The sequence below is a fragment of the Eulemur rufifrons genome, chromosome 23 (genome assembly GCF_041146395.1).
Source record: "Eulemur rufifrons isolate Redbay chromosome 23, OSU_ERuf_1, whole genome shotgun sequence".
Classification (NCBI taxonomy): domain Eukaryota; kingdom Metazoa; phylum Chordata; class Mammalia; order Primates; family Lemuridae; genus Eulemur; species Eulemur rufifrons.
The window spans coordinates 17,018,830-17,037,121 of NC_091005.1; the positions used below are offsets into that span (position 1 = coordinate 17,018,830).

General features: G+C 48.1%; 1 protein-coding gene across 1 annotated transcript; it reads right to left on the minus strand.

Annotated features, from left to right (window-relative positions):
- Positions 1-11,005: 11,005 nt before the first annotated feature.
- Positions 11,006-12,259, minus strand: LOC138373817 (carbohydrate sulfotransferase 6-like). The gene has a single exon (XM_069456416.1). It carries the CDS (start codon positions 12,257-12,259, stop codon positions 11,006-11,008), a length of 1,254 nt encoding a protein of 417 aa, XP_069312517.1.
- Between the last annotated feature and the right edge of the window lie 6,033 nt (positions 12,260-18,292).

Here is an 18,292-nt window from a genome sequence, read left to right on the forward strand (position 1 = left end):
TATATATTTTTAGCTGTCCATATAATTTCTTTCTATTTTTAGTAGAGATGGGGTCTCGCTCTTGCTCAGACTGGTCTCGAACTCCTGAGCTCAAACGATCCGCCCACCTTGGCCTCCCAGAGTGCTAGGATTACAGGCGTGAGCCACCACGCCCGGCCTCAAACCCTTTTATAAGCCTCCTAATCTCATCCATGAGGGCTCTGTCCTGACTTAATTGGCTCCTAAAGACTCCACCTGTTAACACTATCACATTGGCCGTTAGCTTTCAGCGTATGTATTTTAGGGCACACATTCAGACCATAGCAGCTAATAACAGTAGAGTTCTGGAAGGGGTAGAATAAGTGATTTCCACAAAGTTCCAGGAAATGGAGAGGCTCCCCCCACCACCAACCCGCAAGACAGAATGTCGCTCTGTTGCCCGGGCTAGAGTAGAGTGGGCAATCGCAGCTCACTGCAACCTCAAACTCCTGGGCTCAAGCAATCTTCCTGCTTCAGCCTCCCAAGGAGCTGGGACTACAGGCATATAGTGCCAGCTATTTTTCTATTTTTTTGTAGAGATGCGGTCTCCCTCTTGCTCAGGCTGGTCTCAAACTCCTGGCCTCAAGAGATCTGCCCATCTCGGCCTCCCGGGATGTTAGGATTACAGGCGTGAGCCACCGTGCCCAGTGGATGGAGAGGCTCTTGTTGAATAATAGTCAATATTAGTTGAAACTTTTACTATGTGTCACCAAACCAAATGCTAGCTATGCATTATCTTAGGAACCCAAACAACTCAGTGATTGTTTTTATTCCCATTTCACACGTGAAATCGATATTTAAAAGAGATAAAGTAATTTGGCTAAGATCACAAAGTTAATGGGTGGCTAAGTAGGAATTTGAACCTAGGTGTTGTTTCCACAGCCTAGTGGTTGACCTTTACACCATGTTTTGGAGAAGGGAGCCATAACCCAGAAGGAAGGCAGGAAGGAGGAGGAACCCTCCAGAGGCTGGGAGGGGGATAAGAAGGGAGGCGGGACACACAGGGATCTACTGAGACTGGAGCTATGGAGCAGAGCAGCTTTGCCAGTTCCTCCTCTCTTCCTCCATCCCCTGCCCCACCCACAAGTAGAACAGGCTGGACAGATATTCCAGCTGACCCCGGAAGAAACAGAAAATTTGGGAAACAGAAGACAAATAATTTTTCTTACATAGCATACCCAAAGGGTCTCAAGAAGATGCTATATTCATAAAACCAAAACATGATGCTATGAAAAATGAACAGAGAATAAGAAAGAGCTCTTAGAAATTAAAAATAAAAACCTCCAGCTTCTACAATGTAATGGATGAATCTAAAAGTAAAGTTGAGGAAATGAACTTTAGAGCCAAATACAAAATGGAAAAATAGAGGACTGTCTAACTAATAGGCATTTCAGGAAACAATAACAGAGAAAAAGAGCAAGAAAGAAATTTTAAAAATACCAATGATACAGACCTGGAGAAAAACCAAGTGCTCATCAAGTGCTTAAGAGAATGAGCGGCCGGGCGCGGTGGCTCACGCCTGTAATCCTAGCACTCTGGGAGGCCGAGGTGGGCGGATCGTTTGAGCTCAGGAGTTCGAGACCAGCCTGAGCAAGAGCGAGACCCCACCTCTACTAAAAATAGAAAGAAATTATATGGACAGCTAAAAATATATATAGAAAAAATTAGCCGGGCATGGTGGCGCATGCCTGTAGTCCCAGCTACTCGGGAGGCTGAGACAGGAGGATCACTTGAGCTCAGGAGTTTGAGGTTGCTGTGAGCTAGGCTGACGCCACGGCACTCACTCTAGCCTGGGCAACAGAGTGAGACTCTGTCTCAAAAAAAAAAAAAAAAAAAGAGAATGAATGAGGAAAAAAAATCCATGCTTGTGTAATTTCTTAACCAAGAATAAAAAACATAGTTTAAAATGCTGAATTTTATGATATGTAATTATATCTTAATTTTAAAAAATTGAAAACATTAAGTAAAATAAGCCAGACACAAACAACTACATATTGTATTATTTCACTTACATGAAATGTCTGGAAAAGGCAGATCTTTAGAGGCAGAAAGGAGATTAAGGTTGCCTGGGTTGGAGGTGAGGATGAGGAGTGACTGCAAACTGGCATTGGGGATCTCTCTGGGGTGATGGAAATGTTTTAAAACTGGACTGTGGTGATGGCTGCACAACCCTGAACACTTATGAAAAACCATTGACCTGTACACTTAACACACATGAATTTTATGGTATATAAATCACATCTTTTAAAAACTGTTTTAAAAATGACCAATAGCTTACTACAATTTCTGTTAAGGTTAGTCGGAGTATCTGAAATGTCATTTTAAACACTGTCAAATGTAACATTCATCTTGGCTTTCCACTTCTGTACACATAACTTTTGAATCTGTGTCATTTTTTGACTTAGGAATAAAAAGAACAAAAGACTTTAAAGATGGCTCAGATATTTAGCAAGTCATTGATGTGGAAACATTTTGTGATAGTAGTTGAAATTAAAAGGTCTAATGTGATTTACACATATTTTCTAGCATTTTCTATAGGACTCTTTGGGCATGTGACAGAGTGATTAATGCTGACAGGCTTTTTTCTTAATTGTGGTCTGTTGACTATTCAAGGCTGGCCCTGGAAGTGAAAAAAAAAAAATGAAAGAAAAAGAAAGAAAGGAAAGGAAGGAAGGAAGGAAAAGAAAAGAAAAGAAAAGAAATAAGTACAAAGAAGAACTCCCTAATCCCTAGAACACTTCCAGAGAGAAACTACAGGTCACCTACAAAGGAAAAGAATGAGATGGTTCAGCAGCCAACTGAAGGAGGCTGGACAGCAATGCACTAATACCTTCAATATTTGAAGGGAAAATGATTTTTTGAAAGCCTAACTTATTTTCAATTAAAAATGCTTGTGTGCAAATTACATAATATTTTCCTTTTAATTCGAGAAACATTAGCAAGTTTGTTTTTTAGAGTTCTCTCTTGAATTCTTTCTTTTGGAAACTTTCTCATGCCAGTTCCTTAATACTACAATTGATTTTTTGCGTCAACCAAGAAACTTACCTAATATAGAAACAGCAAGTATAAAAAAGGTAAAAAAATATCATTACTTTTAGCAATCCTGTCTTTTTGGCACATTTTCCAGATTAGCAGAGTCTACTAGAAGTGGAACAAACCAATTATTTTTGGGCTATGTAGGAAGGAATCAGTTATGTAACACTTTAGGAAAGAGTATTTGGATTTTTAAATTCTACCTCAGTCCAATTATGATTGAGAGGTTAAAAAAAAAAGACATTTAGACTTACAGGACTCAGAAAAAATATGTTTCATGTGCCCTTTCTGAGGAAGATGAGGATGTACTCCAGCAAACTCGAAAGAGTGATGACCAAGAAAGAGAAACATGCAATACAAGAAATAGCGGAATTGACCAGGAGTGTTGGACTAACTTCTGTGCAGTAGTCCTAGCAGCGCCCCCATCTAGATTAAAACAGAAAGAAGAGTGTCCTTAGGAAGAATAATGAAATTACTTTCAACCTACAGACAAAATGGTTAGAAAGTTCAAAATTTATTGATTGTGATGAAGCCTATTTCTTCTTGCAATGGGAAAAAAACAAAACGCAATACAAACTCCAGGAATCATAAATCTGGAAGACAGTTAGAAACAAATAGAAAATGAACAAAAACTAGGTATAATTTTTGTTTCTGGAAACCCATTCCCCAACCTCACTTTTTTCACATACAGTGAGATGCACAACTGTAAAATTTTAGAAGACAGTGTAGAATATCTTTATATTCAGAATAGTAAAATAATTCTTAAGCTAGATACAAACAGCAGAGCATAATGGAAAGGACTGATAAGTGTCACTTAATATAAGATCTTGTGTTATTTAAGAGTTACCAGAAAGAAAGTAAAGACACAAGCCACAAACTAGGAGAAAATATTTGCAATACATGTGACTGACAAAAGTGCAATATGGCAAATATATAAAGCACTCCTAAAAATCTCTCAGAGAATGACCAAAGATTTGCGTAGGTACTTAATCAAAGAGAAAACACAAATGGCCAAAAAACAAAAAAATAGGAAAAAATGCTTACCCTCATTATTAATCAGTGAAACACAAAAATGAAGTCACAGCAAGTTATCATTTGTTAACCACCAAGTAGCAAAAAATTATAAAGTCTGAGAATGCTCATTATTACTGTCGTAGAGCAGCTGGAATTCTGGAGGCATAAATTGATATAATTATTTTGGAATAATGCTGAATGAAGATGCTGGCGATCCAGCTATCCCACCCCCAGGTGAACATCCATAGAGTTTGTACCAAGTGATATATACAAGACTGTTCCAGTAGCGCTGTAATAGAAAGTAACCGAAAACAAGCCAAGTGTCCTTCAAGACAAGAATGAATACTTAAAACTGTGGTATAATCTTCAACAAAATACCATAAAGTAGTGAAAATAAATGAACAGCAACAGATTGAATCCCAGAAATGTAAAGTGGAGGGGGAAATCTATATTGAGGAAGAGGATGGATTGATTAAATTTAAATCAAGTTCAAGTACTTTGCAAAAGTAACTACATATTCATTCAGGATATTAACAAAAACAGTAAAATTATAACAAAATAATTATTTAACTGGGTACTTGTTCTGTTATTTCTGGTGTCTGACATATTACACATATATATGACATTATATTTATATCTATGTTTATTCACCTAAGGAGGCAATAGAGCAAGAGTGGCTTGGACACCCGCCCTTCTATTCCAAGGAAAAGCCAAAGTCCTCACCAAGGCCTCTGAGGCCCTACGTGGTCTGATCCCCTCCCTCTGACCTTCTGACCGTATCTTCTACTGCTCTGCCTTCAGCCCATCACAACACACCCTGGCCCCCTGCTGTTCTGCCACCATGCCAGATCCCTCTCTCCTCCTTAGGACTTTTGTATTAGTTCCCCATAGCTACCCTTAATGCCCTCACCTCCTCTAAGACTTTGTTCAAATGTCACTTTCTCATTGAGACCTACCCTACACCCCATTAAACATCACAACTCACACCCCAACACACACATTGCTAATCCACCTGCTCCTTGCCCACTCGAATCCTTGGCACGTTCTAATAGTCTGCATAGTGTAGCTGCTTATTAAATTTATCATTCACTGTCTGTCAGAATACAAGTTCCAGAAGGACAAGGTTTTGTCTTTTTGTCAGTATTGTTCCTGCTCTAGCCCCAGCACCTATAACAACCTGGTGCTGAACCACAAGGTGTGCTGAATGAGTGAGTGGAGTTCAAGTGTGTCGTTGGCCAATCCGTTCCACTGCAGCAAGGCTTTTGCTCTAGTTTTGGAGGAACATGCTCTGAAGAGTCATTCACAGAATAAGGAGTTGCTCTGTGAGGACGTGTCTGTATCGTGAAAGAATCACTGGGAGAAGGTGATGCTTAAATCCAAGTCATTTAACTTGTGAGGGGAGGGGGCTAACCCCATTGACTTTAGCAGAGGGGTCATAACCTTTGTCCCAAAGAGATAGCCCATCCACTGGTGCACAGAGGCGATTAGGGGAGGAACAGACTCCAGCCCCTGCTAGATTGAGTGTGTTCGAGATCATTCAGTAGAGGGCGCTGGGAGAACTGACTGCCTGAAAAAATAGAGACCCGAGCCCACCTCACGCTGGTCAGCAACGTTGATTCCACCAGATTATAGATTCAAATGTGAAACACTAACTACTAAAGCATTGGAAGCAAATGTGAAGACGACTTTTGTAATCTTGAGAAGAACAAAGTCTTTGGAACAAGACACAAAATCCAGAAGCCGGAGGATAAGAATTCACGTTCAACAGTATGATACATTGTGGTGAGATTTTGGGAACTGATTGCAGTGAGGTGGCAATTCGATTTCACAGGTATGTCCATATGTTTAAACTAACCACGTTCTACACTTTTAACACATTGGCTGCAACACAAAAAAGTCCGAAACTTTTCCTTGGGGCCACAGTGTTTTATTATGAAAATGCAATAAAAACTTTGACTGTAATTTAAAGGTTAATGTAGATAGAAAAACAAAATTTATAAACTTCTATTCATTTGATCCATGTTTTTAGAATTAGGTTGTCAATATTAATTCTAACAATGAGAACATCAACAAGTAAGATTTTCTATAAGCTTCATGCGGTCCCGGGGTCAAAACTAGAGTGAATTAAATATTAATACAACTCTCATGGCAGTTAATATGTTAATATGTGTTGATATTGGATATCAATTATATCTCAATAAAGCTGCTTTTTTTTTGAGACAGAGTCTCACTCTGTTGCCCAGGCTAGAGTGCCATGGTGTCAGCCTAGCTCACAGCAACCTCAAACTCCTGGCCTCAAGCGATCCTCCTGCCTCAGCCTCCCGAGTAGCTGGGACTACAGGCATGCACCACCATGCCTGGCTAATTTTTTCTATATATATTTTTAGTTGTCCCAATAATTTCTATCCAATAATTTCTATTTTTAGTAGAGACGGGGTCTCGCTCTTGCTCAGGCTTGGTTTCGAACTCCCAAGCTCAAACAATCCTTCCGCCTTGGCCTCCCAGAGTGATGGGATTACAGGCGTGAGCCACCACGCCTGGCCCTAAAGCTGCTTTTTAAAAGAAGCTTTAGGGAAAAGCACCACTATATAGGTTAAAAACAGATGACAGACTAGGAGAAAGTATTTGCAACACAAATGACACAGCATAATCAAGAGAGGGACCAGGAACTCCACAGAAAAATGAGCAAAGGCCTTGAACAAAGAAAAAGGAATGCGGTTGATGAATGAGTAGGAAAAGATGCTCAGCTGCCCCAGAAATTAAAGAAGTGCAGATTACAACACCAGCAAATGACATTTGTCACCCTTTAGTTACGCAAAACATGAAAACGACTGATTTAATCCTGTACAGGTGAGGGGCCGTGCTGGGGCATCATTGATGTGGGTTCTCTTCAGGGTGAGGGAAGCAGAACACGTCTTCTCAAAATGTGCCTCTGACATAAAATTATTTACAGCTGAAGGCAATTAAGAAGCAGGAAACACAGAAAAACCTCTGGTTACCTCCCCACTTTTCTGAATAAAGGCAGGATATAAATTCTTCTTTACTGGACAAAAGTCTAAACTCTTCTCCCCCAGAGAAGGCACCTAGCAAACCTCACTCCATTAGTTTCCTCGCATATATTTACCTCCCCACAGTTTCCTGCCTTTGGAACCCTATAACTGCTTCCCTTGGTCTTTTCATTTCTCTACCAGTTTATTTTTCTTTTTGAAGATGCTGTACATTCTGGAGTTCTAAGCTAACGCTTCGAGTTACTTGTGTTGAGGTCTCTCTCACATGATGTGTGCTGCATGCATTAATAAACTGTTTCTCTAGTGAATCCTTTTGTTACAGAGCCTGTCTTAGTGTGCCTTGCGCTGCCATGACATAACACCACAGACTGGGTAATTTATAATGAACAGAAATGTATCGGCTCACAGTTCTGGAGGCTGGGAAGCCCACGGTCCAGGAGCCAGCATCTGGCAAGGGCTTTCTTGCTGCGTCCCAGCGTGGCCGAAGGCAGCACATGGTGGAAGGGCAAAGAGAGGGTGAGAGAGACAGAAAGAGGCTGAGCTAGTTCACCCATAGGGCACCACTCCCCCGATAACCAATCCACTCCTGCAGTAACGGCATTCATCCCTTCGTGAGGGCAGAGTCCTCATGGCCTAATCACACCTCAACAGGCCCCACCTTCCAACACTGTTGCACTGGGGATCAAGTTTCCAACAGGTGAACTTTGGGGGACACATTCAAACCATAGCAGAGCCCCAGCTGAAAGCCCAAGATATCTACAGGTGAAGTTTTGCCTCCTCTACAAGGCTCAGGCACGAACCTGGCACCCTGGGACTTGTGGCACATTCTACCAGCCAATGCAAGTCAGGACCACCCCAGATTCAGAGGCGGGGAAATGAGGCTACACCAGCTGTAGTCATAGAGCAAAAAGCATGGATACGGCAGCCATTATGGTAGCCTCAGTACAGCTATTCCCACACCAACGCACAGGTCTCTGCCCCATTGCAGCGTTAGACAGTCCTCAGTGATAAAACCTCCATGTTGTGACTTCATCGTAACACTGACCAGGCATTTGTGATCAGCAACACAAGTATCTGCCTCCCTGAGTCACCAGCCTTGGCTTTACTGTCCCCAGTCAGCCAGGCCACCCTCTGTCTTTGTCCTGAAACCTGATGCGGGCTCACCTGAGGCTTTCCTGGAGTGCTGCATGTGCAGGGAGCAAATCTGGGAGTCAGTTTATCTGTGTCCTGGCGCCTTGGGAGTCAGGGGAGAATGGATGAGTCATAGAGCAAAGGACGTGTACACAGAGAGGCTGTTAATCCCAACCCTTGATACAATCCATGACCCAAGCAGGGGCGGATGTGACTTGTGGGATGTCACTGTCAGGTGGGCTCTGAGCCCATCCAAGCCTTCCTTGACCCCACTAGGCATCAGTATCTCTCCGTTCATACCTTCTGACATCATGAGCTTCTTGCTCATCCTGTTCCCAGGCTGACTCCCCCGCTTGGCAGTGGACTCCTTCCAGGCAGTGACTACAGGTTGCTTTTACCCCTAGTGCCCAGGACAAGGCAGGGTGTGGGTGGGGGCTGTAGGGAATGCAGGGAGGAAAGAGGCCAGCAGCAGGGGCCCAATGCCCCAGCCAACTGCCCACGACACCCCTCATGTTGTGGTCCTTGAGATGTTTGTGGCCCATTGCCAAGAGAGCTCCCTGACTCCCAATATCTATGTCATTGTCAGGGCCAAATGATGTGGACTTCCAAGCCTGCGGTGGGATTCTTTGCCACAGTCCATCTTCATCCCCAGTGTGGTTTACTTGTTAGGACTATGGGCACTGAAGTCAAAGATGTGAGTTGGAATCCTAGCCTGTACATGTGACCTGAGCCTTTCTGCTACAGTCTGAATATTTGCGTCTCTCTATCCTCCAAATTCATATGTTGAAATCCTAACATATTTAGGCGTTGGGAGGTGGATCCTTTGGCAGATGAGTAGATATGAGGGTGCAGCCCTCAAGAATGGGATCAGTGACCTTATAAAAAGGCCCCAGAGAGCTGCGTCACCCCTTCTGCCATGGGAGGACACAGAGGGCACCATGTGTGAGGAAGCCGGCCCTGATAGGACTCCGCTGGTGCCTTGATCTTGGACTTCCCAGTCTCTATGGACCTGTTGGAAATAAAATTCTATTGCTTATAAGTTACCTAGCCAAAGGCATTTACAGAGGCCCACACAGACTGAGACACTTTCTAAGCCATTGAGTACCCAATAATAAATCTGTGCTTTTAAATACCTTTCTTATGTTATCATCAACAGGGACAGATCTGGGATTTATAGGGACTGAAGCTTCTAAAGCTGGAAGGATTTTCCAATGGGCTTTAGCTTCAAAAGCCAATGTACATCTACTCCCTCCAAGTAAAGTAGAAAATGCCAAATCTCCCTGGCCCCGCTTGCTTGGCAGTGAGAATGTGGGCCCCCAATCCAGGTCCCACCAATCTAAGGCCACATCCAGGCTGAGAGTCTGAAGCTAGTGGCCACCAGCATCCCTCCTGGCAACTGATGGCAACTGATTGTTAAGGCAGCTCCCTCATTTCAGAGGGAAAAAGATCAGATGTTCTGGTGGCCACCATCTCAGTCCGAGACCAGTTCTGTGTCCCAGTGTAATTGCATTGACTTGTGTGGCCTCAGATCTGCTTCCTTGTCCTTCCCAGAGGTTCTGTGAGCTTTTCTTTTAAACATGTACCGAGTACCTCTTGGCTCCCATTTCCTGAGCTCAGGACTAAGCCCTGTGCACATCCAGCACCCCTTCCATGAGCCCCTCTGTGGCCAGAGCCAGGTGGTGTGGCCTGTAGGCAGGAATCTCACTCTGCTCTCCTCCAGGGCCTGGCCAGGAAGTCCCAAGGAAGACAGAAGCAGCCCAGAGCCTTTCCTCTTCCAACCTCCTGGAGAGCCTGCCTACCTACATTCACCCCATGACCGGCCCCATCTGTCTTCCAGACAGCAATCACGCTGCCAACCTCCAGCTCTGGCACCTGCTGTGCCCGGCTTGCTGCCCTGCCCTCCTCAGCCCTGTCTCCCCCGACGTTTCCTCCCCACTGCCTCCCTTCTGGCTCATCCAGGATGACAAGCTCTGCGCCCAGAATTTACAGCCTCCTGTATCCCCCAGCCGTGTCCCTGGCCATGATTCTGCCTGCTGTTCCCTAAAGTAAAGAAAATGGGAAAATCTGACCCTTCTTCATCCAGGAGACAGGTCAGGGCTGGGGCCCCCCTCTCACGTGATGCAGAATGTATCCTATCGGAGGAGAGAGTTAAGGGGAAAGAAAGGGAAACAAATTCAATGTAGCAGAATTTATTTGAGTATAGAAAAAATTCATGAGTTGGGCAGTATCTTGAACTAGTAAAGGTTCAGTGTGCTCCACCAACAATGTGGGCAGGCGGTATTGATATACACAGCAGTGACACACAGAGACAGCTTGATTGGGTACAGCTCCGCTGTATGCTTATAGGGGCGTGGTCTGATCAGGTTGCAGCCTGTGGTTGGCTGAAAGCCGGCTGCTACAGCTGGAGCAGACTCCTTGTTACAAGAATATAAACTCAGGTTAGGTTGAAATTTGTTTACTAATAAATGAGGTTACAGTTCACTATATACGAGGCAATTTTAGGCCAAATTTAACTTAATTTAATAGAACTTATTCCCTTTGCCCAGAGGAAGTGGGGACGAGGGTCACTTTCCATGGAGAGTGCGCCTGGTAATAAGAACTCAGCTCCTACAGAGGACTCACGCCAAAGACAAGAGCTAGGAGAGAAAGAAACGGAGTTTGAGGACTCAGTCGTTTCCTACTTCAGGGGAGGACCCCGCACTCCCGGCCCCTAGTAGGGACATGCGTCCGGGTTCCCCTGGCCCACTCTCCACGGTGAACGTGCCTCCGGTGCGTGGCGATCGCCACAACTGGGGCCTCTGCTACGGAGCGCGGCGCGCGGTGGAGGACGCCCAGCTGAAGCTGCTCCGGCCGCGTGGCAGCACCAGATCCAGGGCCAGGTCGCGCTGCTCGTCCTCAGAGAACAGTGGCCGGTAGCCCAGCAGCTGCAGCGCCCCGGCACACAGCTCCTGCACGCGGCGGATTTTGGAGAAGGGCAGCTTGTGGCGCCAGGCCTGGGAGACGTTGAGCGCGTTCCTAGACGAGGTCTGGAAGGCTTCACTGCGCGCGCCAGGCCCAGTACCGTGCGTGATGTTGTGGATCCAGGCCTCGAGCTGCGGCGTGAGGCTCAGGCCAGCGAAGGCGTAGAGCGCACGGATCTTGGCCAGCGGCTCCCGCGCCAAGTCCTCGAAGCGCACCAGGCGGTAGCGGCCACGCAGGAAGGGCGGCGGCTTGAGCATGGCAGCCTCGGCGATGCGCACGTGGCTGCGGCACACCTCGCGCACCACCCGCAGGCCGGGGTCGGCCTCCACCCACGTGCCGTTGGTGCCCAGCACGATGCCGTTGTCTCGCGCCAGAGCCTTGACCGTCTGCTCGCGGGAGTGCAGCACGGCCCGCGGGTCGCGCACCAGGTGCACGATGCGCAGGTTGAGCGCGGGGTCGCGGAGCAGCGGGTAGAGCACCTGCAGGTTGAAGAAGCGCACCTCCTTGAGCACCACGTGGCTGTAGGAGCGGCAGGCCTCCTGCGCCAGGCTGAAGGGCCGGTGCGCGCAGAGCTGCTTGCACACGGCCTGGCTGCTGATGGCGCCGCGGGGGAAGGCGCTGCAGGCGGGCGGCGAGCACAGCGCGCGGCTCACCTCCCACTGGAAGAGGTCGGAGAGGTTGTGGCTGAGGCGCCAGGGCATGTAGGCGTTGAACACGTCCATGTCGCACAGGAAGACGGAGCGCACCATGTCGCGCACAGCCATGTGTAGGGTCGAAGCGCTGTTCCTAGACAGGGCGACCCACACATGCCAAGCGGGCTCCATCAGATAGAAGACATCAGGGTGCTGGCTGAAGAGCTGGCCCAGGAAGGACGAGCCCGAGCGCCACGAGGACAGCACCAGCACGTGCACTCGCTCCTCGCTGCCTGATGGGGACGATGGCCCTGGCTGGGAGACCAGAAAGAGCAGGAGGCAGGTGTCTGCCAGCAGGAATATGGTCAGCGCCTTGCGGGAGAGGTGTGGGAGCCACATGCTTCCAGCTGGGGACTTAGGGAGGAGAGCGCAGTGTTTAGGGACCTTGGCGCCCACACCCATCCCTCAAACCAACTACTGCCCATTGTCCCGGACTTGACCACCCGACCCCAGGTGCTTCCCAAGACCATGGCGGGCTCAGTTGGGTTGTCTGTGGAGAGTGAGCAATTAAGACATAAGCCATGATCTAGTTCTGCGGTCCCTGCGGACCGGTGCTGGTCCGTGTCCTGTTGGGCACCAGGCCGCTGGGCAGGAAGTAGGCAGCAGGCAAGCGAGCTGGGCTTCATCTGGGTATGTGGCTGCTCTACAGAGCTGGCATCACCGTGAGGGCTCTGCCTGCTGTCAGATCATCGGCGGTGGCACTGGATTCTCCTGGGAGCACCAACCCTACCGTGGTCTGCTCACGGGAGGGATCTAGGTTGCGCGCTCCTGGGGAGAGTCTGGTGCCTGATGACCTGGGTGGAGCTGGGCGGTGGTGCTGGCGCTGGGGAGCAGCTGCGAGTGCAGATTGGCACTGGTAGTGAGGTTTGACTGCACAATGAATGTGGTGCTCTTGGATCATCCCAAGACCACCCTCCCTCCATGGAAGGATTTTCTTCCAGGAAGCCAGTCCCTGGTGCCAAACAGGTTGGGGACCGCTGATCTAGTCTATGCTGAGAACAAAAGTCCAGCTGCAGATAATGTGGAAATCTACGTATACACCTATCTAACTGCATACATGGTACAAATATACTTTTGATCAATGTATCTGAAGAAGGAAATATTTAATACTATTTTCCAAACAAAATTTCTGCCTTTTGGTTAAGAATTCTTCTTAGAGAGACAAGTTTAGGTTGTTGAGCTAAACACTTAATGGTGCTCTGGCAGATGTCAAAGCACCTGGCTCTGCCACTTCCTAGCCTGGGATGGAGGACCACACAGTTACGAAACAAAACAAAACTTTCGGTTATTCAGGTTTCCCATCTGTAAAAGCGGGATAATACTGTTACCTGGCTCATAGGATTTGGGGGGGGATTGTTAGAACTAGCATGGAGGGTGGGCGCATACAATAATGCCCATAACAGAGGACTTGCACTTTCCACATTGTGTATTTCTGTATGGTATGATTTTCTTTTAAAAAAGCATGTATAGGCCAGGCACGGTGGCTCACGCCTGTAATCCTAGCACTCTGGGAGGCCGAAGTGGGTGGATCGCTCGAGGTCAGGAGTTTGAGACCAGCCTGAGCAACAGTGAGACCCCGTCTCTACTAAAAATAGAAAGAAATTAGCTGGACAACTAAAAATATATAGAAAAAATTAGCTGGGCATGGTGGCTCATGCCTGTAGTCCCAGCTACTCGGGAGGCTGAGGCAGTAGGATTGCTTCAGCCCAGGAGTTTGAGGTTGCTGTGAGCTAGGCTGACGCCACGGCACTCACTCTAGCCTGGGCAACAAAGCGAGACTCTGTCAAAAAAAAAAAAAAAAAAAAAAAAGAAGCATGTATAACTATTGTTATTATTATTTTTTTTTTTGAGACAGAGTCTCACTCTGTTGCCCGGGCTAGAGTGAGTGCCGTGGCGTCAGCCTAGCTCACAGCAACCTCAAACTCCTGGGCTGAAGCAATCGTACTGCCTCAGCCTCCCGAGTAGCTGGGACTACAGGCATGCGCCACCATGCCCGGCTAATTTTTTGTATATGCATATTTTAGTTGTCCATATAATTTTTTAGCTGTCCATATAATTTCTTTCTATTTTTAGTAGAGATGGGGTCTCGCTCTTGCTCAGGCTGGTCTCGAACTCCTGAGCTCAAACGATCCGCCCACCTCGGCCTCCCAGAGTGCTAGGATTACAGGCGTGAGCCACCGCGCCCGGCCTAATTTCTTTCTATTTTTAGTAGAGATGGGGTCTCACTCTTTTTTTTTTTTTTTTGAGACAGAGTCTCACTCTGTTGCCCAGGCTAGAGTGAGTGCCGTGGCGTCAGCCTAGCTCACAGCAACCTCAAACTCCTGAGCTCAAGCGATCCTCCTGTCTCAGCCTCCCGAGTAGCTGAGACTACAGGCATGCGCCACCATGCCCGGCTAATTTTTTCTATATATATTTTTAGCTGTCCATATAATTTCTTTCTATTTTTAGTAGAGGTGGGGTCTCGCTCATTGCTCAGGCTGGTCTCGAACTCCTGAGCTCAAACGATCCACCCACCTCGGCCTCCCAGAGTGCTAGGATTACAGGCGTGAGCCACCGCGCCCGGCCTAACTATTGTTATTTTTAAAAAGCAAATGTGTAAAGTGGACAAAACACCAATAGCTGCCATCACCCATTGGGAGTGAAGCGCTGACAGCAGGATGGACTCCGGGAGGGAAGGGGTGTCCTTCAGGAGCCCTGGCAGTTTGCAAGGAGACCAGTCGAGGGGAGCTCAGATGGAGCCAGGGAAACGGAGAGGTGAGGGCAGAGTCCTGCCCCAGCCTGGTGAAGGGACTCACCCAGACCAGGTCTCCTGGGAGAGTGGCCCACGCTGATCACAAATCCATGGGAGTAGTCTGGGGGTCCCTCAGCACCTGCGATAACAGGAGAGAGATGGGGTCAGACCCGCAGACAGAGACCGCTGCACACACAGAAAGCTCCACAGAGGTGGGAGCAGAGCTGCCCTCCCCTGGCCTGACCTGAGTGCTTTTCCAAATGGCTGTGAACTGACTGCCTGCTGGTTGGAGGAGAGAAGGCTGGTTGAGAGTCACAGTACTGTCACTTAGGAGCTAAGAGACCTGGGACAAGAGACTTAACTTCTCCAAGGCTCAATTTCCTCCTCTGTAAAATGGGGGTTGCAACATTTAACCCCAGCGTGGTTGTGAGGAATGCTGCTGCCAACACCTAGAGGAGAGTGCTTGGTAAAGTGTCATACACAAGCCCACGTCACTGTAACTGTTAGTGTTGAGCTATGACTGGAGAGGAGGAAGCCTCTCCCCCTGGGAGGTCTCTGCCCAAGGAGACCCCCTGAGGTCACCTATGCTTCGAATCCCACCATGTCCCAGGCCAACCTCTAGCCTCCAACCACCACTGGGCCAGTTAGTGGATCTTCAGAATGTTATGCATGTCCCCTGGGTGGAAGGAACACTGAGCCCAGCTCCCCAGTCCCAGGATCCCGAGTATTCTTCTCTTTGCATCTGTTGCTTCTGCAATGATCTCAAGTCAGGGTGATTTGGGAAGGCAAAGGCCTGGAAGTTTCTTCTTTGCTTTTGCAACATTTGCTGCCCAGCTAACCCCCTCTGCTGTCCATGTCACCACAGAGAGAAGCCAGGGTCTAACTAGTGAACGGATCCCATCTCTGCTTCTTCCCCTCATTCGGAGGCAGCGGCAGGAGGGGTGGAGTATGCCCCACAGCTCTGTCTCCTTCTGACACCAGAGCTGCTTCCTGGACCCCATGCCCAGGCCTGGAAAACCTGAGACCGGAGAGTTGCCACCCATCTTCTCTGCACATGTCATCTGTGCTCCCTGAGTACTGGCTGATGGATTGTGGGCTCCCCTGAGAACTCGGGGCCAGAAAGCGAGGGAACTCACATTTGCTGACGTACATTTCCACAAGTCCTAGATGCTTCAAGTCCACTGGATAATTTTACTCAACAGCTCCTGAGGTGGGCATGATGATGCCAGTTTTTCAGGTGAAGGACTCAAGCTTGGAGAGACAGCAAGAGAGCTGGGACCCAGCCCAGGACTCCTGTTTCTAAGCCCCTGGCACTTCCAATCCCAGGCTGTGGGCCTCTCCCTCCCTGATCGCTCCCTGCAGAGGGCAGGACCCTGCTGCTTTGGCCCAAGCACAGCTGCCCTGGCCAGTGAAGCCTTGGCCTGGGTAGGAAGGATCTTTACTGTCATCTCGCGTGGAGAATGGAGAATCAACATACCCCAAAGCTTGAAGTCTCTGCCCGACCTGACTGGACCGAGAGGGAGACGCCTCTCTCCCGGGCTCAGCAAAGCCTCCCAGACGTCTGTTCCAAGTTCCACAGCAGAGCCAGCTCGTTCTCTTCACTGGGCGAGTCCACGAGGGCTGAATTGCCCCTTAGAATCCCAAGACTTTTGAAGGGCACCTGGTGACATCGGGGAGGTGTCTCTAAGAGGCACGGACAGGAGTCAGGGGTATCAAGCTACTGGGAGCACTCGGAGATCACATGCGCAGTGAGGCTGGAAACAGGGCAGGAATCTCAGAATTTGATGTTGTGGCTGGGGGTGTCCCGAGGCTACAAGTGTCTGGCGCCCTGCGTCCTGCGCTATCTGTGCGGCCACCTGTGGCCACGGTGCTGTCCTGTGCTGCCTGCCTGAGCACAGACAGTGAGGAGCTTTCCCGGGTGGCTGCAGTCCTGGCACCGTGGGCAGGAGCCAGGGCAGGGGCAAGGAGGGAAGGAGCGGGTTGGCCTGTGGCTCCTGCTACCCTGCCAGTCCTAGATCCTGGGGCCACGCCTCAGGGGAGGGGCACTGGTCGAGGGCAGGCCCAGGAGGGCTCAGGTAAGGGAGGGCACAGGTGGATTCTCTGGCTGTGGGAAGCTCATCCTTTGACTGAGGATGTGGGAGGCGATGGGAGTCCCTGCTGTTCTCACTAACTGACCAAAAAGTTGTCTCCCCTCCAATTCCCAGAGAAGGGAGGCTCTGGGGGGACAAAGGCCCTTGTAAAGGAAATCGAATCTCAGCCTTGCCCCTGTTCTATCTGGGGGGCATCCTTGCAGTGAAGTGATTTGTAATCCACACCCGGTCCCAAGCCTCAGCCCTAACCAAACCCAGGCACCTTGATGCCCCCGGAACAGGGGGCTGCCTTCCTGTGCAGTGGCCTAGCTGGGAGGGTTTGAGAGATCAGGTGGCCCTGAGGAGCTGGACCTGCAGCTGTCCCCTCCCTGCCCTACCCCAAACCCAGAGGAGACACAGCTTGTTGCAGGTCAGGGTAAATGCAGGATACATTTCAATAAAGAAAACAGTTCTGACCTTTTGTAATCCGGGGGGATCTCAAACAAGAAGTCCCTGCTGCCGGTGTGGAAATTAGGGGTCTTTCCTGTATGTGATTTGGCAAGATGAATTAAGATCCTCAACCATGGCCATAAGCTTTTTGAATCAGTAATTCCTTTCTAGGATCTATTTTAAGGTAATAAACCAGGAACAATTTACACACAAGGGTCATAGAAGTGTTCATGATACTAAAAAAATTAGAGAGAACATGAAAGATTAGAAAGATGTGTGCCAGAAGGGCAACCATAATAAATTCTGGGCAGTGGATTTGCAGACAATCATTATTTTCTTTAGGTTTTTATGTAATTTACACATTTATCTCAATAGACAATTACAACTTACCTGGTCAGAAAGATCAAAACCTCTTTTATAAAGCATATGCATGAAGACAAGGAGATGTGGGTATGGGGAGGGTAGGGGAGGAGAGAGAGGTAAAAGTAAATAAAAAAGTCCATAGTTCACGCCTGTAACCCAGGCTACCGGGGATGCTGAGTCGGAGGTTCCCTTGAGTCCAAGAGACCAACCTGTGCAATATAGGGAGAACTTGTCTCTAGAAAAAATAAGAGGCCAGGCACCGTGGCTCACACCTGCAATCCTAGCACTTTGGGAGGCAGAAGTGGGAAGATTGCTTGACGCCAGGATTTTGAGTCCAGCCTGAGCAAGACTTGTCTCTAAAAAAAAAAAAAAAAAAGAAAAGAAAAATTAGGTGGGGGTGGTGGCATGCTTGTAGTCCAGCTACTCAGGAGGATCAACTGAGCCTAAAAGTTTGAGGTTGCAGTGAGCTGTGATGATACTACTGCACTCAGTTGTGCTCAGGCAACTGAGCGAGATCCTGTCTTAAAACAAAAACAAAAGAAAACTAATAAGAAAAAAAATTAGCAGGGCATGGTTGCTCCAGCCTGTAGTCCCAGCTTCTCCGGAGGCTGAGGCAAGAGGATGGCTTGAGCCCAGGAGTTTAAGGCTGCAGTGAGCTATACCTCCCCATTGCACTCCAATGGGTGATACAGTGAGACCTCCATCTCTATATAGCAAAAAACAATTCCTTTATGGACCTTACATGGTGGGGCCTAAGTGGGACATTAGGGAGTCTCACCTTATTTAAGCACAAACTGGAATAATCATTGGCAAAATGAGGGA

Excerpts from the sequence above, each read along its gene's own strand:
- LOC138373817 (XM_069456416.1), bottom strand. The coding sequence starts at position 12,259 with ATGGGTGTGGGCGCCAAGGTCCCTAAACACTGCGCTCTCCTCCCTAAG.